At 37.5% G+C, this 14,670-nt stretch overlaps 1 protein-coding gene across 2 annotated transcripts in view; it reads right to left on the bottom strand.

The window, feature by feature from the left end:
• LOC114027838 (hepatitis A virus cellular receptor 2 homolog) overlaps positions 1 to 14,670 on the bottom strand; it is a 30,029-nt gene that overhangs the window by 3,033 nt on the left and 12,326 nt on the right. Inside the window, exons 4-6 of one of the 2 annotated variants that reach the window (XM_027842026.1) lie at positions 14,385 to 14,435; positions 11,126 to 11,252; positions 4,832 to 4,868 (exon numbers count right to left, since the gene is read on the bottom strand). In XM_027842026.1, the coding sequence (XP_027697827.1) occupies positions 4,832 to 4,868; positions 11,126 to 11,252; positions 14,385 to 14,435 (215 nt within the window). Of the gene's footprint in view, positions 1 to 4,831; positions 4,869 to 10,894; positions 11,018 to 11,125; positions 11,253 to 14,384; positions 14,436 to 14,670 lie in introns of those variants that run through there. The other variant, XM_027842027.1, reaches the window with a different exon arrangement.

Below are 14,670 nucleotides of genomic sequence, written 5' to 3'. Positions count from 1 at the left end.
AGGACAGCATGCAGTACAAGGATGAAGTGGGCTAGTAATGACCGAAAGGAAAAGCAGAACTGGAGAAGATAAAAGAAAAAGGCTGCTGCCATGAGGAGCAGATGCCAAGACTCCAGGATGAGGGACAGCGGATGATTGAACAATGAAGGGACAGAGCAAGCACTGCATGACTGAAACCCATTAGTACTCTGGACACTGATCTTTCCTTCCTGTCTTTGCCTTCCCATCCTTCTCTCCTTAGAGGTTATGGGCCAGTTTCTCAAAATTTAGCTCTGCTTCTAAAAAGCTGGTTGGTCTTGCTGTTTACTTGTCAACTATTACAGCTATTCAGCATAATTAACCATTGCATTGCTAGCCCGTGGCTGTGACTACCCAAATGTAGTAGAGAGAAACAAGAAGGGAGCATCGAAATTTGGAAGGAGAAATAGATCTTACAACTGTAGTGCCTTTTGCCAGAGTGTGATTTCCTGGCTGGGGGCTTAGAGCAACAACAATAGTATTATGCATTCATTTTTGTTGTTGTCGTCCAATCATTTCAGTTGTGTCTGACTTTCATGACCCCATTTGTGGTTTTCTTGGCAAAGATATTGCAGTGGATTACCATTTCCTTCTCCAGTTCATTTTATAGGTGAGAAAACTGAGGCAAACAGGGTGAAGTGACTTTCCCAGGGTCACACAACTAGTAAGTATCTGAAGCCAGATTTGAACTCAGGAAAATAAGTCTTCCTGATTCCAGGCCTGGCAGTCTATCCACTGTACCGCCTAGCTGTGATAACTCATTTTTATACCATCTCAAAGTAGGAAGCAAAGGGAACACCTCTTCAGAGTCTTCTAGGGCAGTGGTTCCCAAAGTGTGATCCAATGATCCCTGGGGGTCCCTGAGATCCTTTCAGGAGGTCTGCAAGGTCAAACTATTTTCATAGTAATACTGAGACACTTTTATTTCTAATATGGACCTGGAGATCTAAACTAAATAAGCAAAAGCTCTTGGGGCCAAGGTGGGAGAATCCTCAATAATTTTTAAGTATGTAAGGGAATCCTGAGACCAAAAAGTTTGAGAACCACTACTCTACACAATGAATAAATCAACAGGAGTCTGTGATTAGCTGCTTGCCATGAAAAGGCAATGCCATCACTTTTTTTTTTCCTTCCCATTGTTTTCCTCAGTCGAGTTTGATAGGAAAATTCTCTCCCAGAGAGAAGGAACTGGATTAGGAGGAGTAGCTTTCTGCCTGTAGAAGAGAAGGGACAAGTGAGAGGGTGGGGCAACCCTGCTCACACCAGCACTGTCACCCATCATACCACTGTTAGACTTGGATCAATGATTCACAGAAGGGACATGATAGCCATCTTTAAATATTTAAAGGGTTATCATGTGGAAGATAGATTTGGCGTGTTTTGTTTGATCTTGGCGAGCAGAACTAAGAGCCATGCAGAGCTGCAGAGGCAGTTTTCATTCTTTTTAAGAAAAACCTTCCTTTATATGTCAAGCTGTCCCAAAGTAAAATGGGCTGCTTGGGGTGATAGAGGGCTCCCCCATCACTAAAGTTCTTCAGGTGAAGGTTAGAACATTGTAGATAGAATTTATGCTCAGATGAAAATTGTATTAGATAGTTCCTGAGGTCACTTTTAGCCCGGAGAGTCTGTGACCTGCCCAAAGGAAAAAAACAAAAACAAAAAAACAAAAAGAAACAAAAAAAAAACCCTTATAGATTAATTAATGCTCCATGAAAAACTGTGAAGTTACTTTAGTCAGTCCCTACCTCTAGGCCTCTGTCCCCACTTCTACCCCAGTGGTAACTTGCCTTGCTTCACCATATATGTTCCACCAAGCTTCCGTCAAAACTTGTTTTTAGATTCTAAGGTATAAATGAATGATAGCAGCTCAAAGATATTCTATCTAGGGCTTTTGGATTTTTACTTCTGCCTCTCCAGACTTCAGAACCATGTCTCAGCTGCCTTACTCCCTACCCCGTCCCCAACCAATTTCTATCGCATCCTTTATGTCCCTTCTCCCTTTAGTGAGTTCCTCTTAGAATCTCCATTTTGAGGAGGGGTCCAGGCCAGCCCCCTTTTATTCCTTCTCTATCTCCACTCCTTGACTCTCTGAACTTTGCCGCCTTGTCCATGCCCTGCTTCAGGTACCTTCCCTCCAACCCCTTTTTTTCATCTCCCTTTTATGTGTTGTCTTTCTCCAGTAGAATGTAAGCTCTTTGAGGGTAGGGACAATCTTTTTCCTTGTATTTGTATCCCCAGAACTTAGTTCAGTGCCTGGTATATAGTCATCACCTTATACATGCTTGTTGACTTGACTTCAACTAGAAAGAAAGTGTTAATCTAAAGGAATGAAACTTTAACCAAGGCTTTAACCAAGTGAGTAGAGAAGAATTTTTGTAGGGGTGTAGGTTCTTGTGAAATTTCATCATATAGATGACTCCACAGGAATGGAAATGACTTACCTCAGCTGCCTCCCCTCTAAGTCTGGTCATTCTAGGAGTTTAATTTACTTGTATTAAGGAGGCTAAAATTCAATATTCAATCCCTATGTGAGTCACTGATTCATTTATTCATTCATTCAACAGCCATTTTTAAGTGACTACTATGCTATCTTTCTTGGCTATAGTGTCTACTACTGGTCTTAAGGAACCAGTCGGCTAGATTAGCAGAAATTTAGTCAAATATCTCTTTGTCACATTCATATGCTATGGTGATGTCAAACTCAAATAGAAATAGGGGCCACTAATTCATACATAAGCATCCCTATGGGTCACATATTGACTTAGTTTTAAAATGTGATTTTATCTATGTTTTACTGTACTTTTATTTATTTTATTAATGTTTTCCCATTACATTTAATCTGATGGAACCAAATGGGAGTATTGTGGGCCACTTAAAGTTGGGGCAAATTGTTGAGACTTCTGATATACAAGATGGTGATTCCACCACTAACTCAACAAAGGGAATAGTGGTCTTTTCAAAAGGAAGTCAAGGTCAAACTCCCAGGGTAGGTAGTAGTTCTGACTGGGAAATGAAGAGCCAGAATTCTGAAGGAACATTGGAGAATTGGCAAGGGGAAGATTATAGCATCACAAAACTAGAGCTCAAAGGAACCTCAGAGACCATCTTGTTCAATCCTTTCATTTTATAAACAAGGAAACTGAGGCCCAGAGAGTTTAAGTGATTGGACTATGGTCAAACATCTAGGATGTATCACAGGCCGGACATGAACCCAAGTCTTTCCGACTCCAAAGTTAATCCACTATCTACTATCTATACTGCCCCTAGATATGATGGAACATAATTAAAAAGTACACACAATAGGCCCTGCCTTCCTTCATGGCCATTGAAGGTTGAATAGCATCTGGATAGGGGAGGCAGGGGGAGCAGTACAAGCAAAAGTAGAGACAAGTACAAACATTGCTTGTGTTAGGAACATTAAGAAGACAAATATGACTAGAGAAAAGATTCTACATTTGGGCAAGTAATGTGAAACAAATTGGGAGAGGCAGATTGGATTGCAGAGAGATTTGGAAACCAGGCACAGGAATTTACACTTGATGCATGCAGCAGGCAATAGACAATTTAGGTTATTAAGCAAGGGAGTGACATAAAAATATAGTTTTAAAATTTGTCAATGCAGTTTAATAATGCAGATGTAATATGAGATGTAAGAGCTTAGAAGAACCAGAGAAGAGAGAATAGAGACATTTTAAAGGGGAAAAAAATCTGATTTCTTGGGCATAGATATAAGGGATGACAAATTAAAATATGAAAGAATTAAAAATGATGCCAAAAGTTTCCTGCCTGGGAGACTGGAAAAAGGGTGATTCCACTGGGGCAGCAGGAAAGCAGGCATGATTTGGAGTCAGAGAGCATGGAATGGAAGAGGATGAGATCTGTTTTGGACATATTGAGTTTAACATAAGGGTATAAACAGGTGAAGATTTTCTGAGGTAGCTAGCCAGTTAGTACAAAGGATAGCTTGGAGTCAGAAAGACTTGATCAGGCCTCAGATAGTTAGTAGCTGTGTGACTCTGGGCAAGTCACTTAACCCCTCTCTGCCTCAGTTTCCTCAATTGTAAAATGGGGATAATAATAGGGTTATAATGAGAATTAAATGAGATAATATTTTTAAAGTGCTTCGCATAGTGCCCGGCCCAGAGTAGAAGGGAAGGAAATACTACGCAGATACTTCATAAATGCTTGTTCCCCCACGCCACCCTTCACCCTTTTTTGGTACACACTAGTATGCAGTTGGAAATACAGAACTGGAGTAAAGTTGAGAGAAGTCATGGCTAAATATGTAAACTTGGGAATAGAGTGCTATGTAGAATCAATACATGATTTTTAAATGCATAAGATTGGACTGAGATTCATTCTACATTTATTTTTATTCATTCATTCAACAACCACTTATTAAGCAGCTATCATATACAAAGCATTGTGCTTGGTGATGAAGGAGATGCAAAAGTATTAAAAACCATGATCCTGCATTTTTGGAACTTAAGCTCTAGCAAAGGGAATATGACATTTACACAAATCTGAACTAATTATCCTTTGGCATGGAATGTATGAGACCAGGACATGGTATTATACATGTAAAGAAAGACTATTTCTAACCTTGGAGTGGGAGAAGAGAGTGGGAGTAAGAAAAAAGATCATAGAATATGTCCAAAGAAAGTAGTACTTGAGGTGTCTTGAAGGAAGGGTAAGATTTCAAAAGATAGAATTGGGGGTAAGAGGATAGGAAGGACATTCCAAGCAAAGGCATGAAAACAAGAGAGCAATGGAAATGTACAGAGGGCAAGGAATCTAATAAAATTATATTTACCTGGATTTCTGCAACTTCTTTTTGCTATAGGAACGCCCTAAAAAGATTTTTTGGGGAAAAAAAAAGTCAAGTGAACATGTCAGTTAAAAAAAAATATGGAATGAGATATAAAATATAAGCTTTAAACTTCCTGCCCATGAGCTGGATCTGCCTTCAAATTGAAATTATATGTGTACTTACCCCTTTCTTTTTGTTGTTTTGTCAATTAGTTGTGTCCAACTCTTCATGACCCCATTTGAGGTTTTCTTGGAAAAGATGCTGGAGTAGTTGCCATTTTCTTCTCCAGCTCATTTTATAGTTGAAGAAACTGAGGCAAACAGGGTTAGGTGACTTTCCAGGGCTCATACAGCTAATAAGTGTCTGAGGCCAGATTTGAACTCATGACTCCAGGTTGGCACTCTAGCCACTATGCCACCTAGCATTCTATCATTATTTTCGAACTAATGTATCATCATTATCATCATCATTGTCATCAACATCATAATCATCATTACTACCATCTTTAAGAATTCCAGTAAATAAACTGGATTGGACTAGAGTATCAAGGTAGCACAATGGACCGACATCTGGCCCTGGAGTCAGTAGGACCTGAGTTTAAATCCAACCTCAGACACCTACTATCTGTGTGACCCTGGGCAACTCACTTAACCCTGTTTGCCTCAGCTTCCTCATAAAATTAGCTAGAGAAGGAAATGGCAAACCACTTCAGTATCTTTGCCAAGAAAACTCCCAATGGGGTCACAAGGAGTTGGACATGACCAAAATGACTAAACAAAAATAATTCTCAATATTCATAATCTCCAAAATATGTGGAAAAATTGTTCAAAATATAGAAAATTGGCAGAATAAATTGAAACAAACTGGACACAGAACAAGAACTATGACATTTCTGTTGTTCTGTCTGCTACTGGAGTTGTCTGTGAGATACCTTCAGTGAATCTAAAGGAGATGAACTTGCATTCTGATACTCTTCTTTAATGACCAAAAGTAATTGTTTTATGCACTTCTGTAATAGTGCACAGAATATTAATGTGAAAGAACAATCGTGGGGTATCAGCTTATCCTCAAACTACTTCTATCTGAACACTATTAAAAAAGACCAGAATGGGATAAGTGATAATTATGATAATAATTGTAATAACAATAATAATAATTTATTGTGGACCCAGATTTTCTCTATGTCTCTACGGCAAGTCATTCTGTAACAAAGGCAATTAAATCAATGCCACCTAGATATATAGCCAACATGAGAGACAAGAAAATTGCCTCCAACACCACTTTTCTATATCCAAGGTGCCCTAATCAAATGAATATTGAACTGAATCAGATTCTGGAAGAACAACAGAAGTGGTATTCTCCCACCTGAGGGGATAAAGAGAGTCCGAGATTTCATCTCCCTTCTCATCACCTTTACATAGGTAGTCCTGGAATGCTGAGAATGTTCTCTCTCTTCATCCCTTAGCCTCAGAGGTAGTTCAGGACCACCTCCTATAAAAGGACTTCCCAGAGTCAGGCAGCTGTTAGCTCTCTCTGATAACCAGGAATGACTTTGTATTTATTTTGTACTTACTTATCTGTATTTAACTTGTTCTTCCCACTTCCTAGAACCTGAGTACTTTGAGTACTTTAGGAAGGACTGTTTCTTTGTATACCCAAAAGGAAAGAAGGAAAAGGGAAGAAAGAAGGAAGGAAGGAAGGAAGGAAGGAAGGAAGGAAGGAAGGAAGGAAGGAAGGAAGGAAGGAAACATTAAGTATCTACCATATGCCAGGTACTGTGCTAAGCTTTTTACCAATAATATCTCATTTAATCCTTATAATGACTCTGGGAGGTAGGTATTATTATTATCATCATTTTACAGTTGAGGAAACTGAGGCAAACAGAAGTTAAGTGATTTGCCCAGGGTAGCATAGGGAATAGTATTAGAGGCTGAATTTGAACTCATATCTTTCTGACCCACTGTTCTGTCTCCTTCACCATCTAAATGCCCAGAACCAAAATCTAACACAGTGCCTGGAAAACAGGCAAATGTCAATTAAATTGAATTGTGATACTATACAAGTGGACCTGGGGGCTATATACATTCTATGAATAGACCTAGATTTAGTGGCAGAGAAATGAATTTCTCTGAAAAACATTGAGCTAAATTACATGGTATTAAAAAGAAAACTTTTAAGTAGGCCACTTAGTACAGTGTTCTCTTCCAGGATTGCAAGAATAAATGTCTTTCTTAAGAATACTGATCAATGCATTGATCAATTATGGTTCTAAAGGACAAATAATGAAGCACATAACCCACCTCTTGTTAGAGATGTGATGGACTCAAGATACAGAATGAGACTGACATTTTCAAATATGGCCAATATGGGAGGTTTTTGTTTCATTGTTATTATTGTTGTTTGCTTGACTATGCATGTTTGTTACAGCTTTGTTTTGTTTTGTTTACCAATTTAGGGGTGGGGTGCCAGAAGTAGGCACAGGGTAGCCAAGAAAGGAAAAGAAAAAAGAAAAGAGTGTCGTTGGAACATTTTAATGGATAAAAAGAGAAAAAGAATTACAGAGGATAGCTATAAAAGAGATCCCCATTTTCATATATGATCCTTTTTTTCTGTTCTACTATGTATATAAAAATTATCATTTTATTTAGTGTTTATTAAGTTCAAAATGATTGCCAAAGAGAGACTTGGACACAGAGTCTTTGACATAGAGCACAATCCTTAAGGTCTTGAAACAAACAGATTCCATAACCAGAACCAACAAAAAAACCACTAATTTTCTGTGCTGGTTTTTAATAAATTAAACCATAAACTGAAAAAATATTTTACCCAAAAGGTGAAAAATACCACCAAACACACAGAGTCCTAAGGTCTTTCAAGTGAACCAGTTCAAACCAAGCCAAGTAAACGAACCCAAACTAAACAGGAACCAAACTGAGGGTACTCAGAAGGTGATGAACTTCGAGATCCTGCAATATAATAATTGGTCAAAGAAACTGGAATTACTTAGTCTGGAGAAAAGAAGTTTTAGGTAGGGTCTGACAGACTATCTTGTAAGAACTGATTTATAGTATTTTTATTCAAATCAGTATTATTCAATTTAGTGATTCCATAGGGGTAGTGATTATTTCTGTTCTATTCATCTATTAATATCTATTCAGTCAGTATAATCAATTAATATCAATATTAATACATATTTGCCATATTAGATAAGGTTAGATAGATTCTTTCTTATAATAGGCCCCCAAACTACAAGCTATAAGTTACTGACTTGTTCTAAAGTTCACTTGCTTAATCATAGGAAGCTAAATAGAGATCCTCCACCCTTTCTTCCTTCTGAGTAGGGGACAAAGCCCAGCATGGCAGAGATGACTCAGTGATATGAAAAATCTCCCAGCTATTTTTGTTGCCCTCCACCCTTCATCACTCTATTGCCCAACATGAGGAGATGGCCAACAAAGGATCCTATTTGCCAGCCTGTGGCCTGACTATCTACCAGCCCATCAGCCCATGTGGATATTTTGACTTCATGACCCTCAGCCCTGCCCATGGCTCTGCATGTTGGATCAGTAGGCCGTCTTGGAAGGTCCAGACAGGTTTGTCAGCCATAGGACTCTGTATTTTATGTAGACCCTCCTAGAGGGTCATGGTGAAGATTTATCAACCATTGAAACTCTGTATTTTACTTTGCTTCCTCTGTATTGCCCAGGTATCAAGCACTATAAAACTAAGGCCCTGGAGGAAGGACAGCATCTCAAATACTGAGGAAGATCTGAGGTCCCATTCATTAAAGTGGCCATGTCCCTTTAATAAATGGTTATTGGCTTAGAGCTCTGCCTCAGTGTCTTTTATTGCAGATTGAACAATTTTGGACCCCACAGCATTCAGGTACTTAAAGGGCTGCTATATGGAAGAGAGATCTGATTTATTTTTTTGTTTTTGGCTTGGCCTAAGAGCAAAAACAGAAGTAATTAAGAAGTGGAGACAGAGAAGAGAACTTTATTCTTGGGATCATAGATTCAGAGCTGAAAGGGACCTTAGGAACCATCTAGCCCAGGGGTGGGGAACCTGTGGTCTCAAAGCCACATGTGGTCTTCTAGGTCCTCAAGTGGGGCCCTTTGACTGAATCTAAACTTCACAGAACAAATCCCCTTAATAAAAGAATTTGTTCAGTAAAACTTGGACTCAGTCAAAAGGCCGTACCCAAGGACCTAGAAGGCCACATGTGGCCTCGAGGCCTCAGGTTCCCCACCCTTGATCTAACCCTTATTTTACAAATAAGAAAACTGAGGCCCAGAGAGTTTAAGTTATTGGACCATGGTCATACACCTAGGATGTAGCAAAAGCGGACTTAAACCTAAATCTTTTTGATTCCAAAGTCAACCCTCTCTCCACTATGCCACACTGTCTCTAGAAATGATCTAGCACAATAAAAAAGTAGACACAATCGGCCCAGCCTTCCTTCACAGCCATTGAAACTTGAGTAGGATTTGAATGTGGGAAACCAGAGGAAGCAGTCTGAGCAAATTCAGAATGAATATGGGCATGGGAAATAATGGGAAACAAGTTGGGAGAGATCTGTTGGGTTACAGAGAGATTTAGAAACCAGGCCCAGGAATTTACACCTGACACATGAAGCACACAAAAGAGAGCCAATTTAGGTTATTGAGCAAGGGAGTGACATAAAAAAATAATGATAGGGGCCGGTAGGTGGCGCAGTGAATAGAGCACCAGCCCTGGAGTCAGAAGGAACTGAGTTCAAATCCGGTACTTGACACTATGTGACCCTGGTTAAATCACTTAACCCCATTGCCTAGCCAAAAATAATAATAATAATTGTAGGAAGATTGGTCTGATGAAATTTTTAAGAATAAGAGCCATTTTCCAATTGGTAAATTGTCAAAGGATATAAATAGGCAGCTTTCAGCAGAAGAAATCCAAGCTTTCAATAGATAACTGAAAAAGTTCTAAATCACTAATAATTAAGGAAATGCAAATTAAAAGAACTTTAAGGTACCAAACTCACTCATTAAATTGGCAAAGTTGACAAAAAGGGAAAATGACAAATACGGGAAAGGCTGTAGGAAAACAGGTGCATTAATGTATTGTTGGTAGAATTGTGAACTGATCCAGCTATTCTGGAAAATGGTTTGGAACTATGCCCAAAAGACTATTGAACTGTGCATAAGCTTTGGCCTAGCTATACTCCTATTATACCCAAAAGAGATCAAAGAAAGAGGAAAAGGAACCATACATACAAAAGCATTTATTGTAGTTCTTTTCGTGGCAGCAAAATGGAACTGAAGAGGTACCTATCAATTAGGAAATGGCTAAACATATGGTATATGAATGTAATGGAATACTATTAACGCTTTCTTAAAAAAGGGTGAAGGGGATAGTTTCAGAGAAATCTGGGAAGACTTGTATGAATTGATGCAAAGTGAAGTCAGCAAAACTAGGAGAATAATGTATGAAATTATAATGACATTGTAACAAAACTTCAAAAGACTTAAGAACTCTGATCAACATAATGACCAACTATAATTCCAGAGGACTCATGATGAAACATCACCTCTAGATAGAGCAGTGATGAACTCAGAATGCAGATTGAGGCATATATGTGTGCGAGTATATGCATGTATATGTGTGTGTATATATACACACACACACAAACACAAAGACATGCAAATATGATATATGTGTATTTTGTTGTTCAGTCTTTTTCAGTCATGTCTGACTCTTCATGACCCCATTTGGTGGTTTTCTTGGTAAAGATGCTGGAATGGTTTGCTATTTCTTTCTCCAGATCATTTTACAGACTAGGGTTAAGTGACTTACCTAGGGTCACATAGCTAGTAAGTGTTTGAAGTCAGATTTGAACTCAGAAAAATGAGTCCTCCTGACTCCAGGCCCAGCTCTCTATCCACTGTGCCACCTAGCTGCCCATATAGGTGTATATGTATGTGTATGTTTATATGTACATATATATGTGTGTGTGTGTATGTGGGTATGTATATATGCACATATAAATGTACACATATATATGTCTCAATAATAGTTGTTATATATATTGCATATGTTATCAATTTTATATGGCCGGTTTTGCTTGACTATATATATGTGTAATAGTTAGGGTTTTTTTCGTTGCTTCCTCAATGGGGAGTCGGGGAGGTAGGATGGAAAATTAGGAATCTGTAAATAAAATAAAATTGAATTTAAAAAAGGAAATTAACAAAATTGAATTTAAAATGTTTAAAGACTCTTACCAAAAAATAAGAAGAATTTCTTGAAATGACTTACTTTTGAGAATAAAGGTACCAAGGGCAAGAGCTAAGACTAATACCATAAAGATGCTAACACCAATGTATATTCCAATTCTTGTGGCATCTCCAGACTTTTGTAACTCATTAGCTGTCGAAGTTATTTCCTGTGGAAACACAAACAGAATTTTAAGTTGGGAGAAGCAATAAAAATAACAAGATACTTATGTGCTTACCTCAACTCATGACAACTCAATAACTCACAGATTGTAGTGGAATTTGGGGGAGGGGAGACCTAGCTTCAGCTGGTCAGCAAAATAAGGATAATAACAGCATTTACCCCACAAGTTTGTTGTGAGGATCAAATGAGATACCACATGTAAAGGGTTTCAACAAACCTTGAAGACCTATACAAATATGGGTGGTGGTAGTAATTGCCGTTGTTATGATTTCGGTTATGGTTGTGGTTGTTGTTATCTCTTATAGGGTCAGAGGACCCTAAGAGGAGTCACTTAGTTTGTCCCCACTGGCTCTAGTCTAGGCAATCTCCAAATGAACCAAGAAAGAAAGCAATCTTCTTTTTAGATGCAGAGGCAATAAGAAGCTGACTGAATCCATCAAATTGTGAGGTGCTTGAGGGCAAGAATTGCCTTTTGTTTCTTTTTATTTCTCCAGTGCTTACCTACCATGCCTGGCTCATAATAGGTGCTTAATAAGTGTTTATTAATTAATTGATTGATAGGTTGGATTTTCCAGGCAGAGGAAGGTGATAGAAAGTACCTTCAGGGGCCTTAGAAAAAGAACAGTGATTAGTTATACCTCCCAGGCCTCTAGAACTGTGGCTCTTGGTCCTGAAGGTCTTATAAAGGATGCATATCCATTCTGAGAGATCTTCAAACAGAGATTGGGTGATTACATTTCAGGGATAATAAGAAAGAGACCTCCCGTTGAAGTATAAGTTAGACTTGATAACCTCTGAGGAACTTTACAACTCTGAGATTCTGTGATTATCGTAGTAAAACCTACATTAGCTCAGAGAAAAGGGGGCACCTATTAATCTATTTAATTGACCACTGCACAGGAAACACATTTTGTCTCCAAACCTAATGGGGAGTTCCAGGTCACGTGAACAGGAAGACGGAGGATTAGAAATTTTCTCTGAACCTCATGACCTCTCAAACCTCTTCAAAACAGAAACTGTGCACCAAAGATAAAGCAACTTCAGCTATTCCCATGGTCTAGGTCCAGAGGTGTCAAACACTTGGCCTAGGCCACCTGCAGCCCACAACATCCCTGAATGTCAGAACCAGATTAAAATGTAATTGGGGAATAGTTAACCAAATAAATAAAAATACAATAAAACATACTAACATTAAAGGAAAAGGGTAAGGCAACTGAGATGGATAGATAATATCATAGAAACAATGAGCATGAACTTGGACAGACTTCGAGAAATAATGGAGGATAGAAGGGTCTGGCATGCTATGGTCCATGGGGTAACAAAGAGTTAAATATGACTGAATGACTGAACAATGACAACAAAATATTACATTTTAAAACTAAGTCAATATGTAGCCAGAAAAATATCCAAGGCTTTAAACTTTAAGACACATAGTGGTTAAATTTAACAATTTAATTCAGCAACAATAAATTCTACAAGCAATAAGAACAAAGACCTTCAAATGCAAAGGAAAAGAAATTGAAATAACATAAGAATATTTTGCACCCACCAGACAACTCAAGAGACAATGGACTGAAGTGTTCTGAAGAGTAATGAAGCTCATGATGCAGCCAAGGGTCACCTACCTTGCAAATGTAAGCTTAACTATAAATGAAAAAAGATGACATTTAATAACAAAGAGGTATTTGAAACATTTTTAGAAACAAAAACAAACCTAAAGAAAGATAGGAAGCAAACTCTATAAGGCAATGGAAGAAACTACTTAGAGGGGTGAGGCCAGAGCAGATGCCTCAGAAGTTTTGATTCAATGAGAAAAGTAGAGAATAGAGAGAAGGTGATAGTTAAGTCTAGAGACCATGAACCACAGCAGATGACCTAGAGCCATCAGAAAGAGAGGGTGGATAATGGCAGGGGAAGGGGAGAAGGAAGGAGAAATCCTCGCTGGAAATTTTTTAAAAAACCTAATGAATAGATTTAGTTGAAAGGGAGTCAAGGAAGGTAGAATCTACTTGACTGAAAGGGGGAAAAAAAAAGACAGAAAGAATTAAGTAACTAGATAAAAGCAGAAAAAAAAAAAAAGAAATAGTAAACACAGCCCCAAAGGGAAAGATATAAAAATGGGAGGGCAGATCAAAAGTGAGAGGAAGAGAACCAGCAGGAATAGAGCCACCTTAAAAAAAGATTAGGTAAGGTAATTGAAGATATATAGTACTTTGTTTATAAAGGAAGAGTACAAAAAAAAATTATAACAAAAAAACCCCAACATTAGAGACAAATGGAGAAAAACATAAACCTAACTGATAACTTTAAATGTGAATGGATTAAAAAATCCAATAAAATTTAGAAAGTGATAGATTAGATAAGAAAATAAAACTCCATAATCTATTATTTATAAGAAACACATTTAAACATCAAAGACAAACTCAAAGTAAACCTGAAGTGATGGGGCAAAAACTATTATTCATCAAGTAAATCCAAAAAAGCAGGACTTGCAATCATGCTGTATGACAAAGCAAAAACAAACATTCAAAAAATGAAAATAATTAAACAAAAAAAAAACTACATTATGCTGAAAGGAACCATAGACAACAAATAACAATAAACATATGCTCTAAATACCATAGGACTGAAATTTATAAAGGAAATATTAACTAAGCTACAAGAACATGTAGGCAGTAACACAATAGTGACATGAAACTTCAATATCTTTCTTTCAGTTTTGGATAAGTTTAATAGAAAGATAAACAAAAGAGAAAATATGGAACTGAACAAATTGCTAGAGAAACTTGAGCTAAAAGAATTATGGCATCTTCTAAATAGAACTACAAAAGAATATGTGTATTTCTTAGCACCACATGGAACTTTTTTAAAAAATTGGCCATATGTTAGGGCACAGAGATATTTCCAAAAAAAAAAAATGTAAAAAGGTAGAAATAGTAAATACATACTTTATAGACCACAACACAACAAAAATATGCATTGGTTCAGGTGCCACAAACTAAAGACACAGACTGAAATTGAGATTTATGAAATCCTAAATAACAAATGGGTCAAAGAACAAATAATAGAAACAGCCGATAATTATGTGAAAGAAAATTATAATGATGAAACAACATACCAAAATTTCTGTGATGCCGCTAAAGCTATCCTCAGTGGTAAAATCATATCCCTAAAAACATACAATGACACAATTGAAAAATATAAGAGGATTAATTAGCTGAATACACATTTTTTTGAGATTAGAAAGTCAACAAATAAACCTAAAATAATCACAAAAGATGAAGTATTAAAAATTAGAGGAGAAATAGATATATTGGAAACAAAAGCTCTAAAGAATATCTTGTTGGTGGAACCAAAATTGTCCCAGTTACCCAGGGTATGCAAAGCCCTTTACAAATAGGCCA

Source organism: Vombatus ursinus, unplaced genomic scaffold (genome assembly GCF_900497805.2).
Source record: "Vombatus ursinus unplaced genomic scaffold, bare-nosed wombat genome assembly UNPS02014863.1, whole genome shotgun sequence".
Taxonomy (NCBI): Eukaryota; Metazoa; Chordata; class Mammalia; order Diprotodontia; family Vombatidae; genus Vombatus; species Vombatus ursinus.
Note: the sequence above shows the minus strand (reverse complement) of the source record. Positions and strands in the feature narration are given on the sequence as shown.